This window comes from Rhea americana, unplaced genomic scaffold, assembly GCF_003343005.1.
Source record: "Rhea americana isolate MKP2758 unplaced genomic scaffold, rheAme1 scaffold_100, whole genome shotgun sequence".
Classification (NCBI taxonomy): domain Eukaryota; kingdom Metazoa; phylum Chordata; class Aves; order Rheiformes; family Rheidae; genus Rhea; species Rhea americana.
In genome coordinates this window covers 1,340,635-1,352,755 of record NW_028185040.1, presented here as the reverse complement: position 1 = coordinate 1,352,755, position 12,121 = coordinate 1,340,635, and the positions used below count along the sequence as shown (strand labels likewise).

The following is a 12,121-nucleotide window of genomic DNA, read 5'->3' as shown; positions in this document are numbered from 1 at the left end:
CAGTGGTGGTGTATCTCCAGTACTTGTGAAATGCCTTTGTTATCTTTCTGGATAAAATGAGCTATGTAAATGTACAGCAATAATATTGTGGCTCTGTTCTCTCTGCTCTCAGCATCCTCCAAATGAGAGCCGTGCATGCCAGGACGCCTTGAGAACATCACAGCCACTGCAGCTATGTAGTTTTCATCCTGGCTCTGCACGAACAAATTGAATCCACTGGCAAGAGAAAAGTCCTGTTGTGGTTCAGAAAGTCTTTTTAAAAAGCAGAAAAATAGCCATCGTTTTCAGGAACCCAAACCAGAAGAATGATATGTGCGTAGACTGAAAAAATGCAAATAAATACCCAATTTTCCAAGGTTCCCACGACTGRAATATAACATGTATTGATTGGAAGTCATTAGCATCCCTCAGATCCAAATGCCAAGAAAAGAGAAAATGTAACTTGCATAGTCTGAATTCTCTCTTCAAGCTTGGTGTCACAATGGGAAATGCTGTGTTAAAACTTATACAGCCATTTCCTCCTGCTTTTACCAAACCCCTAAAAGTAATTTATTCTGATAATTACGGACACAGTACAACTTCTATTCAGATATTTTTGGCAGGTTAAATATATCTAAATACAATTGTGAAATTACTTTTTTTTATTGATTCCAGGAATGGTCTTTAATGTTTAGTCTCTGGTTTTCAAACAAAGCCAGAAATATTTCAGTAGTTTTTCTTTTTTTCTATAGAGAGGAAATGGCAGATATGGATTAAATGAATCACACTTGCAGAAATGCTATATCTAATGACTGTCCTGTCCACTGCTGACATTGAAGAAATCAGTATATAGTAATTTGTCCAGACATATCAGCAGCAGACATTGTGTTCTTTCCAATTTTTGAAACCGATAACAAGAGAGGAACTTTGGATGACAACTGTGCTCATCTAGATTTTTTAAAGAATAAACTACTTAGTAAAATTTTGCAATAGGAAAAGATCTTCAAACTATTTGGGAGTGTTTACAAGTTTTAATGTTGGCTAATGCACTTTCTGGTTACATTTATAAGCATGTTGGTAACATCTGTTATGCAAGTTACTATACACAGTTACCATCCTGCAAGAAGTTCATACTTTCATTAAACTCAAGTCACCAGAAGAGTTAATAACTCAGCGCTAGGCACTGCAAGATCTTTAAATATTTAGTCATTGGAGTTCTCTTTGTTTGTAAAACATTGATCTTCCATAACAAAATATATTTTGCATGTACAAATGAATCAAATGTCAGTTGAATATCCTTCTTGTCTGAGGCAAATCAAATCCTACCTGGTAAAGATATTCCAAAGTTGGAGACCATAACTACCAGTTTAATTCACTTCATTAGCAGATAGGTCCACTGAAGCCAGCGGAACAACTCCTAGGAGAAAAGTTGCGTGAGAGAAAGTTGCAGGAACAAATTATTGATGGCTGGAGTTCCACAGGCTGTCAGCTTGGTGGCATAGACATGCCGTACAGGTCTTCATGTGACTTTTCACATAGTGAATTGCATTTCCTATGTAAAAGTGTAAATAGCAAGGCACACTATATTCGAAAGGCACAATACTGAATTAGATATCTGTACTGGTATCTGTACTGTACTGCACACTCTGTGTGCAATTATTATTATTTTTTTTTGCACAACTAAACATATCTTTCACATGTATGCTGCTAGTTGGAATCTGAGTGACTATTTTGAGTACTTAGCCTTTGTAACTGTTTCTGAAAATTTAGCCTGCAAGCAGATGTAAAGCATTTGGTTAAATAACTAGTTTATTAATGGCTATATGAGCTAAGTTTATGAATTGACTGACTGTAGGAAAAATAAGAGCATTTTAAGTATATTTATTAATTGCAAAGTAACATTACAAAGTAGCTACCTAATAAAATTATGTTTAAAATCCATGCTTATTTTACTTAGAGTATTACAGAATAGGTTTTATTCTTCTAATGTCTATGGAGGATTATAGCTCATCACCCTAGTTACCAACAATAATATCTTAAGTCAACTTGCCAGGCTAAGTTGAAATTAAGCGGTATGGTGGAAGTTTGTGAACATTGCTAGTTCTTTTCTGCCACAGCAACTTCTATCTGTTGCAATGAGTTGGGAGTGGATACAGATACTGTTTCAAATTCTTCCATAGCAGTTGTACAAAGTGATTATAGGGGAAAATTTCTCTTTGCCTCAGTGCCCCAACTGCAAAATTGTTACCTGAAGCATGTGTACTTACTTTCATGCACGTTTCATTGAGCAAAATGAGGATCTACGTTACAGAAAAGTTAAGGGTTCCCTCCCCACACCAAAAGTCAGTGGAAGACTGGGTAATCAAAGCCAGATCACTAGGCTTACCTTAACCACAGTATCATCCTTCCTCTCAAATAGTTTCTCCTTTAACTACAGCCAAACCATATGGCCAGTTTCCAAATATGCATTTTCCTCACAGGGGGGCCCAGGCAGTGGCAGTTTGCCAGTCCTCTGTGGAAAAGCTGATACACAATATCTGTACATAAACCCTCTGTACTGGGACAGGAGTATTTTGATTGTGGGGAAGGAAATGATCCATCCTCTTGGAGTTGGTGGTTTGCCAGAGTTATCAAGGGCCATGCAAACCCAGTTGCAAAGCATTTTTTTTCTGCCTTCCTGGCAGCAGTAAAACAAGATGATCTTAGTAGTTAGTGGTTGATCTCTGCATAAGGAAAAAATATGTGGTTCCAAACTCAGTAGCACCATTGCTTTGTGCAGATTCAGAGTGCCACTGGATAGCTAGTTGGTGGTATCTTGCTCAGTCTGAGGTTCCTGGCTCCCATTAATTTCCTCATGATCTGCATTAGCTGAGTAGAGGTTGTGGAGTCTCCAACCTTGGAGATGCTCAAAACCACACTGGACATGGTCCTGGACAACCTACTGTAGATGACCCTGCTTGAGCAGGGTTTTGGACCAGATCATCTCCAGAGGTCCCTTCCAACCCCAACTGTTCTGTGATCTTTCTCTGTCTGTGGTGCTGTTTATTAAAAGGGTTCGTGGGGCAAACTCCTTAAAAAGATGAGTAGAAGAGTAAATTCTTTCTGAAGGGGCATGAGGGAAATGATTAGAGACCTCTTCCTAGATTCAAGATGAATGGCAGTAAAATACGTACGAAGTAAATCCAGACTGCAGCAGGTATGATCAGATACTGCTTGCAGTGGGTGAAGAAATAGTATTATAGAGGAAAGATGGCTGGTGATTAAGGCACTGAACCCTGAGTATCTTGCTGTGAAGCCTAGTGCAATGGAGGTTTTCTTCAGTGATTTTTTTTCTTTTTTAACCTATACCTAGATATCTGTACATAATTGCAGTCTATGTGTAGACATCAGTACTTAATTGGCATTTTTTTTTCTTTTTAGCTTGTTCAGTTTTATTGTGGTTAGTAACCTCCATTAGAAGAAGTTTACCAGAAGAACCAGACTGATGTAAAGCAACACTTTTTGTGTACAGCTCATTACATCAGTATGCAGCATAGAAACTGAATAAAAGAATTGTAGCTTGCTGACTGACATTATTAGAAGAAGTATCTGTTATAGTTCTGGGTTCTGTCTGAACATTGTTGTTCACAAAACTATTCTTATCTCAAGTCTTAATGCTTTTTTACAGCAGTGTGCAGCTTGCCATATTGTATTTTTTCTTGTTTCTTAATAGATGATATTAATGGGAAAAAGCTTTTTAATTTTTTTATATGTAATGTAAGCATTCATCTGTTATACATACTTTAAACTATTTTTATTTGTTTTGAAGAATGAGCCTAACTGGGTGTGATAAAAATTCTTCAGATAGTTACTTAACGGTATCTATACAAAGGCAGTGGTATTACTTGCTCACCAGCTTTGTTTTTTTTCTCAACTGCAAATCAAATTTTATTTTGTAATATCCTCAGTCTTCAAACATACTTGTCATTGGCACCCTAGAGAGAAAACCATAAGATGGTACTGTAGGTAAATGTAGTTAAATGTTTATACATTTTGAGCTTAGAAGTCCAGTAAGTCAATGCTGAGCCTTTGTTTGGGGGTAGCAGATGAGAGTACAGAAAATAATAGCAGAAAGAAGAGTGGTTTATTGGGATGCTAACTCATAGAAGTCASTCTGAGGTTTTCAGTTTGTTTGGATGCTAAAAGAATGCATCTTTATGCAAATGTTKTTAGATATGACTTATCTGTGATTTTTAGGGTATTTAAACCGGACATGACAGCAAAAAGGGGTTGTGTATAATAGTAAAAGAGACTTTAAATACTCAAGATTGAATACTGTACTGTTGTGTGCCAAGAAATAACTTAMAATAACAAGTGTAATTCTCCAGACTACAGGTAACACAGATTTTTTATTGCTTTATTGTTTTGTTTTACCAGAAAGATGCTCTTTGCTTGGCAATACTGTAGATGGCAGTAAGGTTATGCTAGAAAAAGATGCACAGACYGGAATAAGTAAATTGGAGCATACATATAAAACCTGTTGATAGTTTCAGATTTTCAGTCTAAACTACTCTAATGCTTATTTGAAGTGCCTTTAGTGCCTTTAGAAAGGACTGGTTGTTGTTTGTTCTGGTAAGGACTGAGTCAACTTTTTATTTCCCTTCTGTTTGGTCCTGCCTGAATTTGTYTGGATTTGTTTAAGAACAAGCAGACATCACTGCAATTTGTCATGACAAACAAAGYGCAACAGTTTGTAAGTTTGTAGAATGTTCTCCTTTTCCTGGTGTGACGGGTAAATCCTGATAGCCCTAATATTTTGGAATATCCTTGTATTCTCAGAGTCTTAAATGGTCCTCTTGTTCCTCTGTGCTTGCATATAGAAGAAAAGGTGGGACATGATGCCTTTAACATAGCAGTTCCCCACTGGTGAGGTCCACCAGGATTAAAGAGTAAAGGATGGCATATGCTGAGCAGTGTCCAGGTCCCAAGATGGGGCAGTCTTATTATCTTGGCTGTGAGGCAGCGTGCCTGGAGCTGGCAGCAAGGACAGGGAGGGAAGCAACAAGGAAGCCATARCAGAGTGAAGAGATACCAGCAGAGGTTGGGGAGATGGTGCAAGGAGGCATCAGGAGGCGATTGAAAGAGGAAAGTGGCAGGGGGCAATGCTGCAGGAGGGAGACGAAGATTAGCACCAGGGACAGGAGGGTTGGGATAAGAATGAGAAGAGGTTGGAGTTTATGTAATGTGAGTGAGGGATACAAAAGCTCCAGGATGGAGGCAAGGTGRAGAGGTGGGAGCAGTGAGGTTCACTCCACACAAACTAGGAATTGCCCTGGTAGTCCAGCTTCCCTTAGCCCTGGAGATTCGTCCCCAAAACAACGGGCTACCTGAGTTGTTGAGATCTTTCTTTCAGGACCACTGACCCAAAGAGCCCMAAATTAGAGTGCTTCCTCAGCCTTCCCAAAGCATTTTCACATGACTGAAATGTTGGCTGTTCTTTGCTTTTCTCATTTACTGCATTGCATTTGATGGTGGGTCCCTTACAACCCTTCAGCTTCCACAGTGCTCTCTCCTGGCCTGGTTCCCCAGTTGCTCTCCTCTGGTGAGTGCCTACCCTGTGCAGAGGTTTACTGATCAGAGCATTGAGTCATCAGTCCTTTCCTTGACTGTGGTGTTGTACGCTCACACCTTACATGGTGGAGTCACGGCTCTGCAGCCTCTTTAGTCAAACTGGACTTTATTATATGCATATGTGTGTGTGTATGTATGTATATGCATACACATACATATAAATAAAGTATGTATATGGAACACAGTTTGGGAGCACTGAACAGTGTTGGAGAATCATTGTCCATGGGATGTGGGTTGGGCACCATTGGCCCATCTGAAACAGTATCTGCACAAGCGAGATTATGGCAATAATGTACAAGGTATATCTGAAAATCTCTCCTCCTTTCCTTGCTTAGAAGCCAGGACTGAGTCCCAGCAGTGCTGTTCTCACTGGGTTTTCTAAATCCCCTTAGAGACTTTCCAATAGTCACAGAAAARAGATCAGAGGCTAGGTCTGCCCGATGTCAATTCTACTGTAGTGACAAAACAGCTGGGAGGTACTCGGTCCCTGTGTTGCAGCAGTTCTCTCATCTTGGTCCATATGTCCTTCTCCTTATTCCCCCTGTGTCTTCTCACTCTCTGAACTCACATGTTCTGTTAATTTTGGTTAACATTGCTGTTCTTTTAAAGCCAAGTGGTTTATTGTAAGGAGACAGATATGTGGATTGTGTGGTCTCTTGTGAAGTTRTTACTATGTTGTAATTCCTTCACAGTCATTAAACAAAAAAACCAAAAAAATCCAAAAACAAACAAACAAACAAAAAAACCYTTCCTGATGATAATGGGGGCTTTATCACATTCAGTGGAAATACACTGTGTTGACACTAAGGAAAAGGGTCCCATTAACAAGGCATTTCCTTGCCTTTTGCAGGGACAAATRCATATATGTATTTGCATGTGACAAATACATATAATTCATGACCGCTATTTTAAGAAGTGTCAAAAATCTTAAGGTCCAGTTTTGCTTTTCTCTCTCACTATGTTTGCATGTTTCCACTGAAATTAATTGCTCTCCCTTTTCTAATTTTGAATTATCCACATCACTTACAATGAGTGAACATATATAGCTTCACAGCAGAGAACACAGCATAGATGCARGATTTCAAGCTTCGTTAATATTTATTAAGGTCTCCAGCTCACTTTTTTTCTCCTACTGGAAAGCTATACAAAAGCATTCTATATCCAGTAACAAAATAGTAAAATACTAAAGTTATCATAACCAACTTTTAAAGATAATTCCTGAAGCAGATGTTCACAAACAGACAATTTTTATTAAAATAACAGTGGGAAAGAGTTTGCTTTTGTTTGTTTGGCCCTGGAGGAAATTAAAAAGCTTTTTTATAATTTTGATTATAACTCAAAGTGTGCATTTTATTGTACCAAGGATGTGGTTGTATGAAGGATGGAAACCTTAAGGGTCTAAAAGCTGTTTTTAAAAGCTGTGAATTGAACTTCTCTTGTTAATCTTAGGAAACTAAGTCCTGTGGCAATTTTCTTCTCTAATGTGCTGAACATGTAGGTYTGTTCTAAAAACTGATGATACAAAAATTGCACCCACTTACTCAACACATCTGCTCCCTGAGCATATGTGAGGTGTATCTGCAGATTCCTGTGACTAAAATAAGTACTTGTAGTTAATCCTACCAGTGCAGAACAACATTGGAGGAGTGAGTTCTAGTATGTTCTTTTTTTATTCCTGACCAGGAACATGGTTCACTAGAGCCTCCATTTTAGGCCATGAAAATCTAGGAAGACTTGCTATCAGCTTCAAATTTCCACTGATCCAAAGTACACTGATATCAATGGTGAAATTTCACTGGAATTTGATGATGACGCTATCTTGAGGGTGTCTTCTCAAAATACATGCTTTGCATTAGTATAACCACAAGTACATGCATGAAATGTTTATTACCGTTAATGATATTTTACTAGCAACGATGAAAAAAATTGATTCAACTTTTTTAGAGCAAATTTGAATAACAGGGAACCAGAAAATTTCTAATTCTCTTTTTCTTAATTCTTGAATACACTGACCTGAAAGATACTGGGAGATGAGTGAAACATGGTCCTACAGAATTCAACAATGTTCCTTTTGTGAGGATATTTTCAGAATAAAATCACAATTGTCAATWGCTTTGTATGTACTGAGCAGCAGCTAATGCTTTGCTTACAGTAGATGGGAAGGAGTAGCCTGTGCACAGGACTCTGAACAAATCATTTCTGGGCTCTCATTTCAGTTATTCATGGAGCAGGGKAGGGAGCTTGGAAAGATCAAGTGACTTTCTTGATCTCTGTAAAGCTTGGATTATGTACATTGATGTATATGCCTCCCTATTTATTGTCTGTGTGATATACAGCTATGTAYCTAGCAGGATACACCTGAGTCCAGATTAGGTGCTGAGACCGATTGCCATATGCATCAGRGTCATGTTGCAGATTGTCAAAAAAGGGACCTGTTAGACCGTGCTACAGCTTCTAGGTCCTTTACATAGCAGCTAAACACAGCAGGGGATACCGGATGGTGAGAGGATGGTGCTTGTCTGGTCTCGTCTTGCTACAAGTTCAGGATGTGACCAGGGAGTGCTCATGTGGACCTGGGCTTTAGGAAGCTCTGCTGGATGAGCACAACCTGCCTTCCAGGCTCTTGCGAGTTAAAATATACTTGAAGAAAATTAAAGTTGGTAAAGAACTTAAAAGCTGAACTTAACAGAAACTTAGTAGTGACAAAACAGCAAAAAATGTTCGTACATATAGCCAATTTGGGAGTAAAGGATGGCAATAACTGTTTGAATAGAGAAAGACTAAAGCATCATGTTTTACCCAGCAGGAGTAAGAAAACAGGTTTAGAGTGTAGGAGTTACATAAATGTTTAATTATGATGAACAAAATATTGACTCAGCAATCTCAGTGGTGTGCTGGTAAGTYTGAGGAATTATTCTTGTATGCTTACCAAAGACTATTATTAAAATCATTTTTGTTTATTTGAAAGTCTTAAAAACCAGAGATACGGCAGGTTTTTATCCAAACTGAAATGAAAACTATTTACATCTTTTTTAACCAAGTGTCAGGGTTGAGGAAACAAGAAGATATGCAGAAATGATAATCAGCCCGKCAACATCTTGAAAGCTTCTGGAGAAGTTACTGCTGATGCTCTGCATCTGGTAGYGTAGGCTTGTGTTTCTCGTTGTGAGCTGCAGCTTACATGACTGGTATCAATGGGACAAAGGAAACCATTAAGCAAAAAAGAGTCTAAATCTATACGTTTTCTCCAAAGCACCTTAACATAAATGATGCTTAACTGTAAAATTCTGAGATCTGAGCTTACAGAGTGATTAGTGATGYGAAGAGAACAGATTAGGACTGGTGCTTCTAGAAGCAGCTGAGCCAATCTGAGAGTGGACCTCTTCAGAAGTGCTGTGGAGCACCAGTGATAAACTGTGCCGAGTTGGATTTAAGAAGGAGTCTTGCAAAAAAAGGCTGAGTTTGATGCTGGGAGATGGCCATATTGTATACTCTTGATCTCTTTTCTTTGAAGTTGTGGACATTGAGAGTTCATAAACCTCTGGCAGCATTTATGCTAAACCTGAGGGCTAGCCTAGATTTAGGTTCAGATCCAAGTTTTCTGTTAGTCCTGATGTTTGTTTGGAACCAGGAAACCTCTATTTGTCTCTTCTCGTCTGTATTTATTAAAAATACTTTATGTGAATTTTTTGAAATAATGTTTCATATAAGAGGACTCTCTTCTCCAAATAGCTCAGCTGTAGGAAAGCAGAGAACTCGTGGAGTTTGGGAAGCTGGTTGTAAATGTTCTCGTTTATATTGATGTAAACAAGGAGCTATGTTTCAAGGCTGATACTAGGAATAAGTAGATATTAACACTTGTGCTGTTTTTTGGACACCATTTTCTGACAAAGTAGGTTTTAATTTTATGATACTATGACACTATTATTTATCACTGTAATCTCTTTTTGATTTGCAGATGGGCTTCTTCCGCAGGAGGTACAAAGAAATTATTGAAGCTGAAAAGAACAGAAAGGAGAACGAAGATAGTTGGGACTGGGTCCAGAAAAATCAGTGAACTGCCAGCAAAAATCGAAAGCCCAGTCATGTGACACRCGCCTGCTCGCCTATAGGTCCTGCTCTCGTATCTTCCATATGTGGAAGAAGGAATCTTCTCCAGATTTTTCGGAGACCCCATTGATGCTGTGTCTTTCTCACTCTAACAAGCTAGGGAACGTATCCTGAGGCAACCACTGCAGCCATGTCAGGTGACTGGTGCGATTTACACTTCATTTAAGAGCTGAACTTTGAACTTCGGTAACCAGGCTGCAGTGCAGAGCAATATTTATGAATCCAGCTATGTGGCATACCCTCAGGGGAGGACTGTTACCTAAAAATATTTTTTATAAATATAAGCTTTTTATATTGATTATGTCTTTATATTTGTATCAATGTTTTATAGTTTCTATTGAATAGCTATATAGTTCACTCAAGCACTGATATCTGGCTAAATCCTTGGAAATACGTATATGTGTATATAAATCCTATTGTACTTCTAAATTTCAATGCAAAAAAGAAAAAGATTTGCAGATAAAAGTAGCTGAAAACCTCATATACTTAATTCACAAGGCTTGGTAATATTGTATATAGAGCATTTAATGGCAAGAAGCCAAAGTCTTTTCACCTTTTTTTGGGTGGGTGGGGAGGGCATTGAGTTTGGTGTTTGATTTCTAAACTGAAGAACCTAAAGTGTTACATATATGYGATGCTCTGTAGCATCTGTCGAGTCCGCTTCCTCAGTGACACGTAGGAGGCTCGTAGCTCGCCGTGGCCGGGTGCCTTCCCGTCGCAGGGCGGTCTGCACTGAAGAGCGCGTCAGAGACCGCTTGCCTTTGGGAAACTCTCCCCTGCAGTCTCCAGGGCTTCGGTAATGGTCGAGGACTGCACAGGTGAGATACYGAAAGGGTCTAATTGGGCCAACCACTACGGCATCGRTGAATTCCTTGGAGTTTGAAGGAAAAAAGAAAAAAAAAAACAAGAAGAGATGAGGCTATATTAATATTTTAAAGGATAGTTTTTAAGCTACTGTTAATGGTTGTGATCTGTTGCTGTCAAAGCAAGTGACAAATGGCTGCAAGCTGTGACCGTTATGCCTGCCCTGTGAGTTTTATACCTGAGTCGTGGGTTTGTTTACGTCRAATAGATGTGAGGGTTAAAATGTATTTTGATTTTGAGGTTCCATATGTGGACGYTTCTAGTACTGAATGTCATCATGTCTTCATCTAGTATTAAAAACGGGGTTTAACTGAGGTGCAGACGTTACTGGATCTCAGATTGCTGCTTCTTTCAGAGGTAATGCCTCAGCAAATTGTGTGCTGAATTGGAAGAAACTCACTTATAATTAAATTCAGCCATGTTTCTTCAATAAGCTTTTGGGTTTCTGAATAGAAATAGTGTAACTGCTATAAGACTTGGGTGTAGATTCTACTTTTACTTTGCAGCTTGTGTAAACAAGAATAAACACGAAATAATAGTCATGTTGGTATAAAATCCATATGAGGGAAAGAAGGATCAGGCTCAATGATAGGAGATGGAGTAACAGGAATAAAAGGCTGTAGGATGTCCCTTTCATTAAGGGTAACATAAAAGAACTGCTGGAGGTTTGAAAATTGAATGCAAGGACATGCAAGAAATCTACTTAAGTACAGGTCGTATCCTTGCTCTTCCTTGCAAATTCATTATAGCTTCACATTTTAAAAAAATTAACCACATCCATATTCATGCTTGCTTTCCCCCTCTCCCCTGCTGGCATTAAGTGCCCTCTATTACTACAGTATTGATCAATATTTATTAACTTATCTGTCTGCACCCATTAGGCAGAAGACAGTTTTTAAGTGAATGAAGAGTGTTGAGTCAACATTTGATAAGAAAATCTTCTAGTCTATTCAATTTTCTTTCTTAAAACAATCACTACTGAAWAAATAAGATAGATTTTGTATAGCAAGTCATCATTTAAGCCAGAATCTGAAAAAATGTACTAAGAAGAAATCCCACTATAAGCATACGTAGTTGGCTGCTGCTTCATCATGAAAGAGTGCAAAAACACAAGGCTGATGGTCTTTTATTGCACTACTGTATTATAAAGTATTGAATTCCTTCTAGTATGATTCATCTAAATCCAGTTAGTTTTGGTAGGAGCATTTGGGCCTAACATAYCTCCTGCTGTTGTTGAAAAATACCTAAGAATGGCATATAGAGGCTGGAGACAAAATTAGATCATAAATATAAATGGAATATAAGAAATTGGCCAAAGTATATAGTGAAAAGAAAGAAATCTATTTGTTTTAAAACAGTGATTTTCAGTCACTGAAYAAAAAGCTGTTTAAAAAGTAAAAGTACTTTTAAAAAGTAAAAGTTGAAAAGTAAAATGTGTCCCCAAATAATATTGAGGACAAATGAAACTATTTGTGAATCCAAACTGAATTTGGAAAGTTTCAATTAAAAAAAGGAGAAAATACCATTGAAAATTTGAAAATATCTCATTTCCACTTTT

The 12,121-nt window shown here is 38.2% G+C and overlaps 1 protein-coding gene across 1 annotated transcript in view; it reads left to right on the top strand.

Moving 5' to 3' along the window:
- The window catches only part of ITGA9 (integrin subunit alpha 9), a 221,860-nt gene extending 209,739 nt beyond the window's left edge, over positions 1-12,121 (top strand). The window contains exon 28 of the mRNA XM_085304035.1: positions 9,548-12,121. Coding sequence (XP_085160161.1) covers positions 9,548-9,646 — 99 coding nt within the window. The 3' untranslated portion in view covers positions 9,647-12,121. The remainder of the gene's footprint in view (positions 1-9,547) is intronic.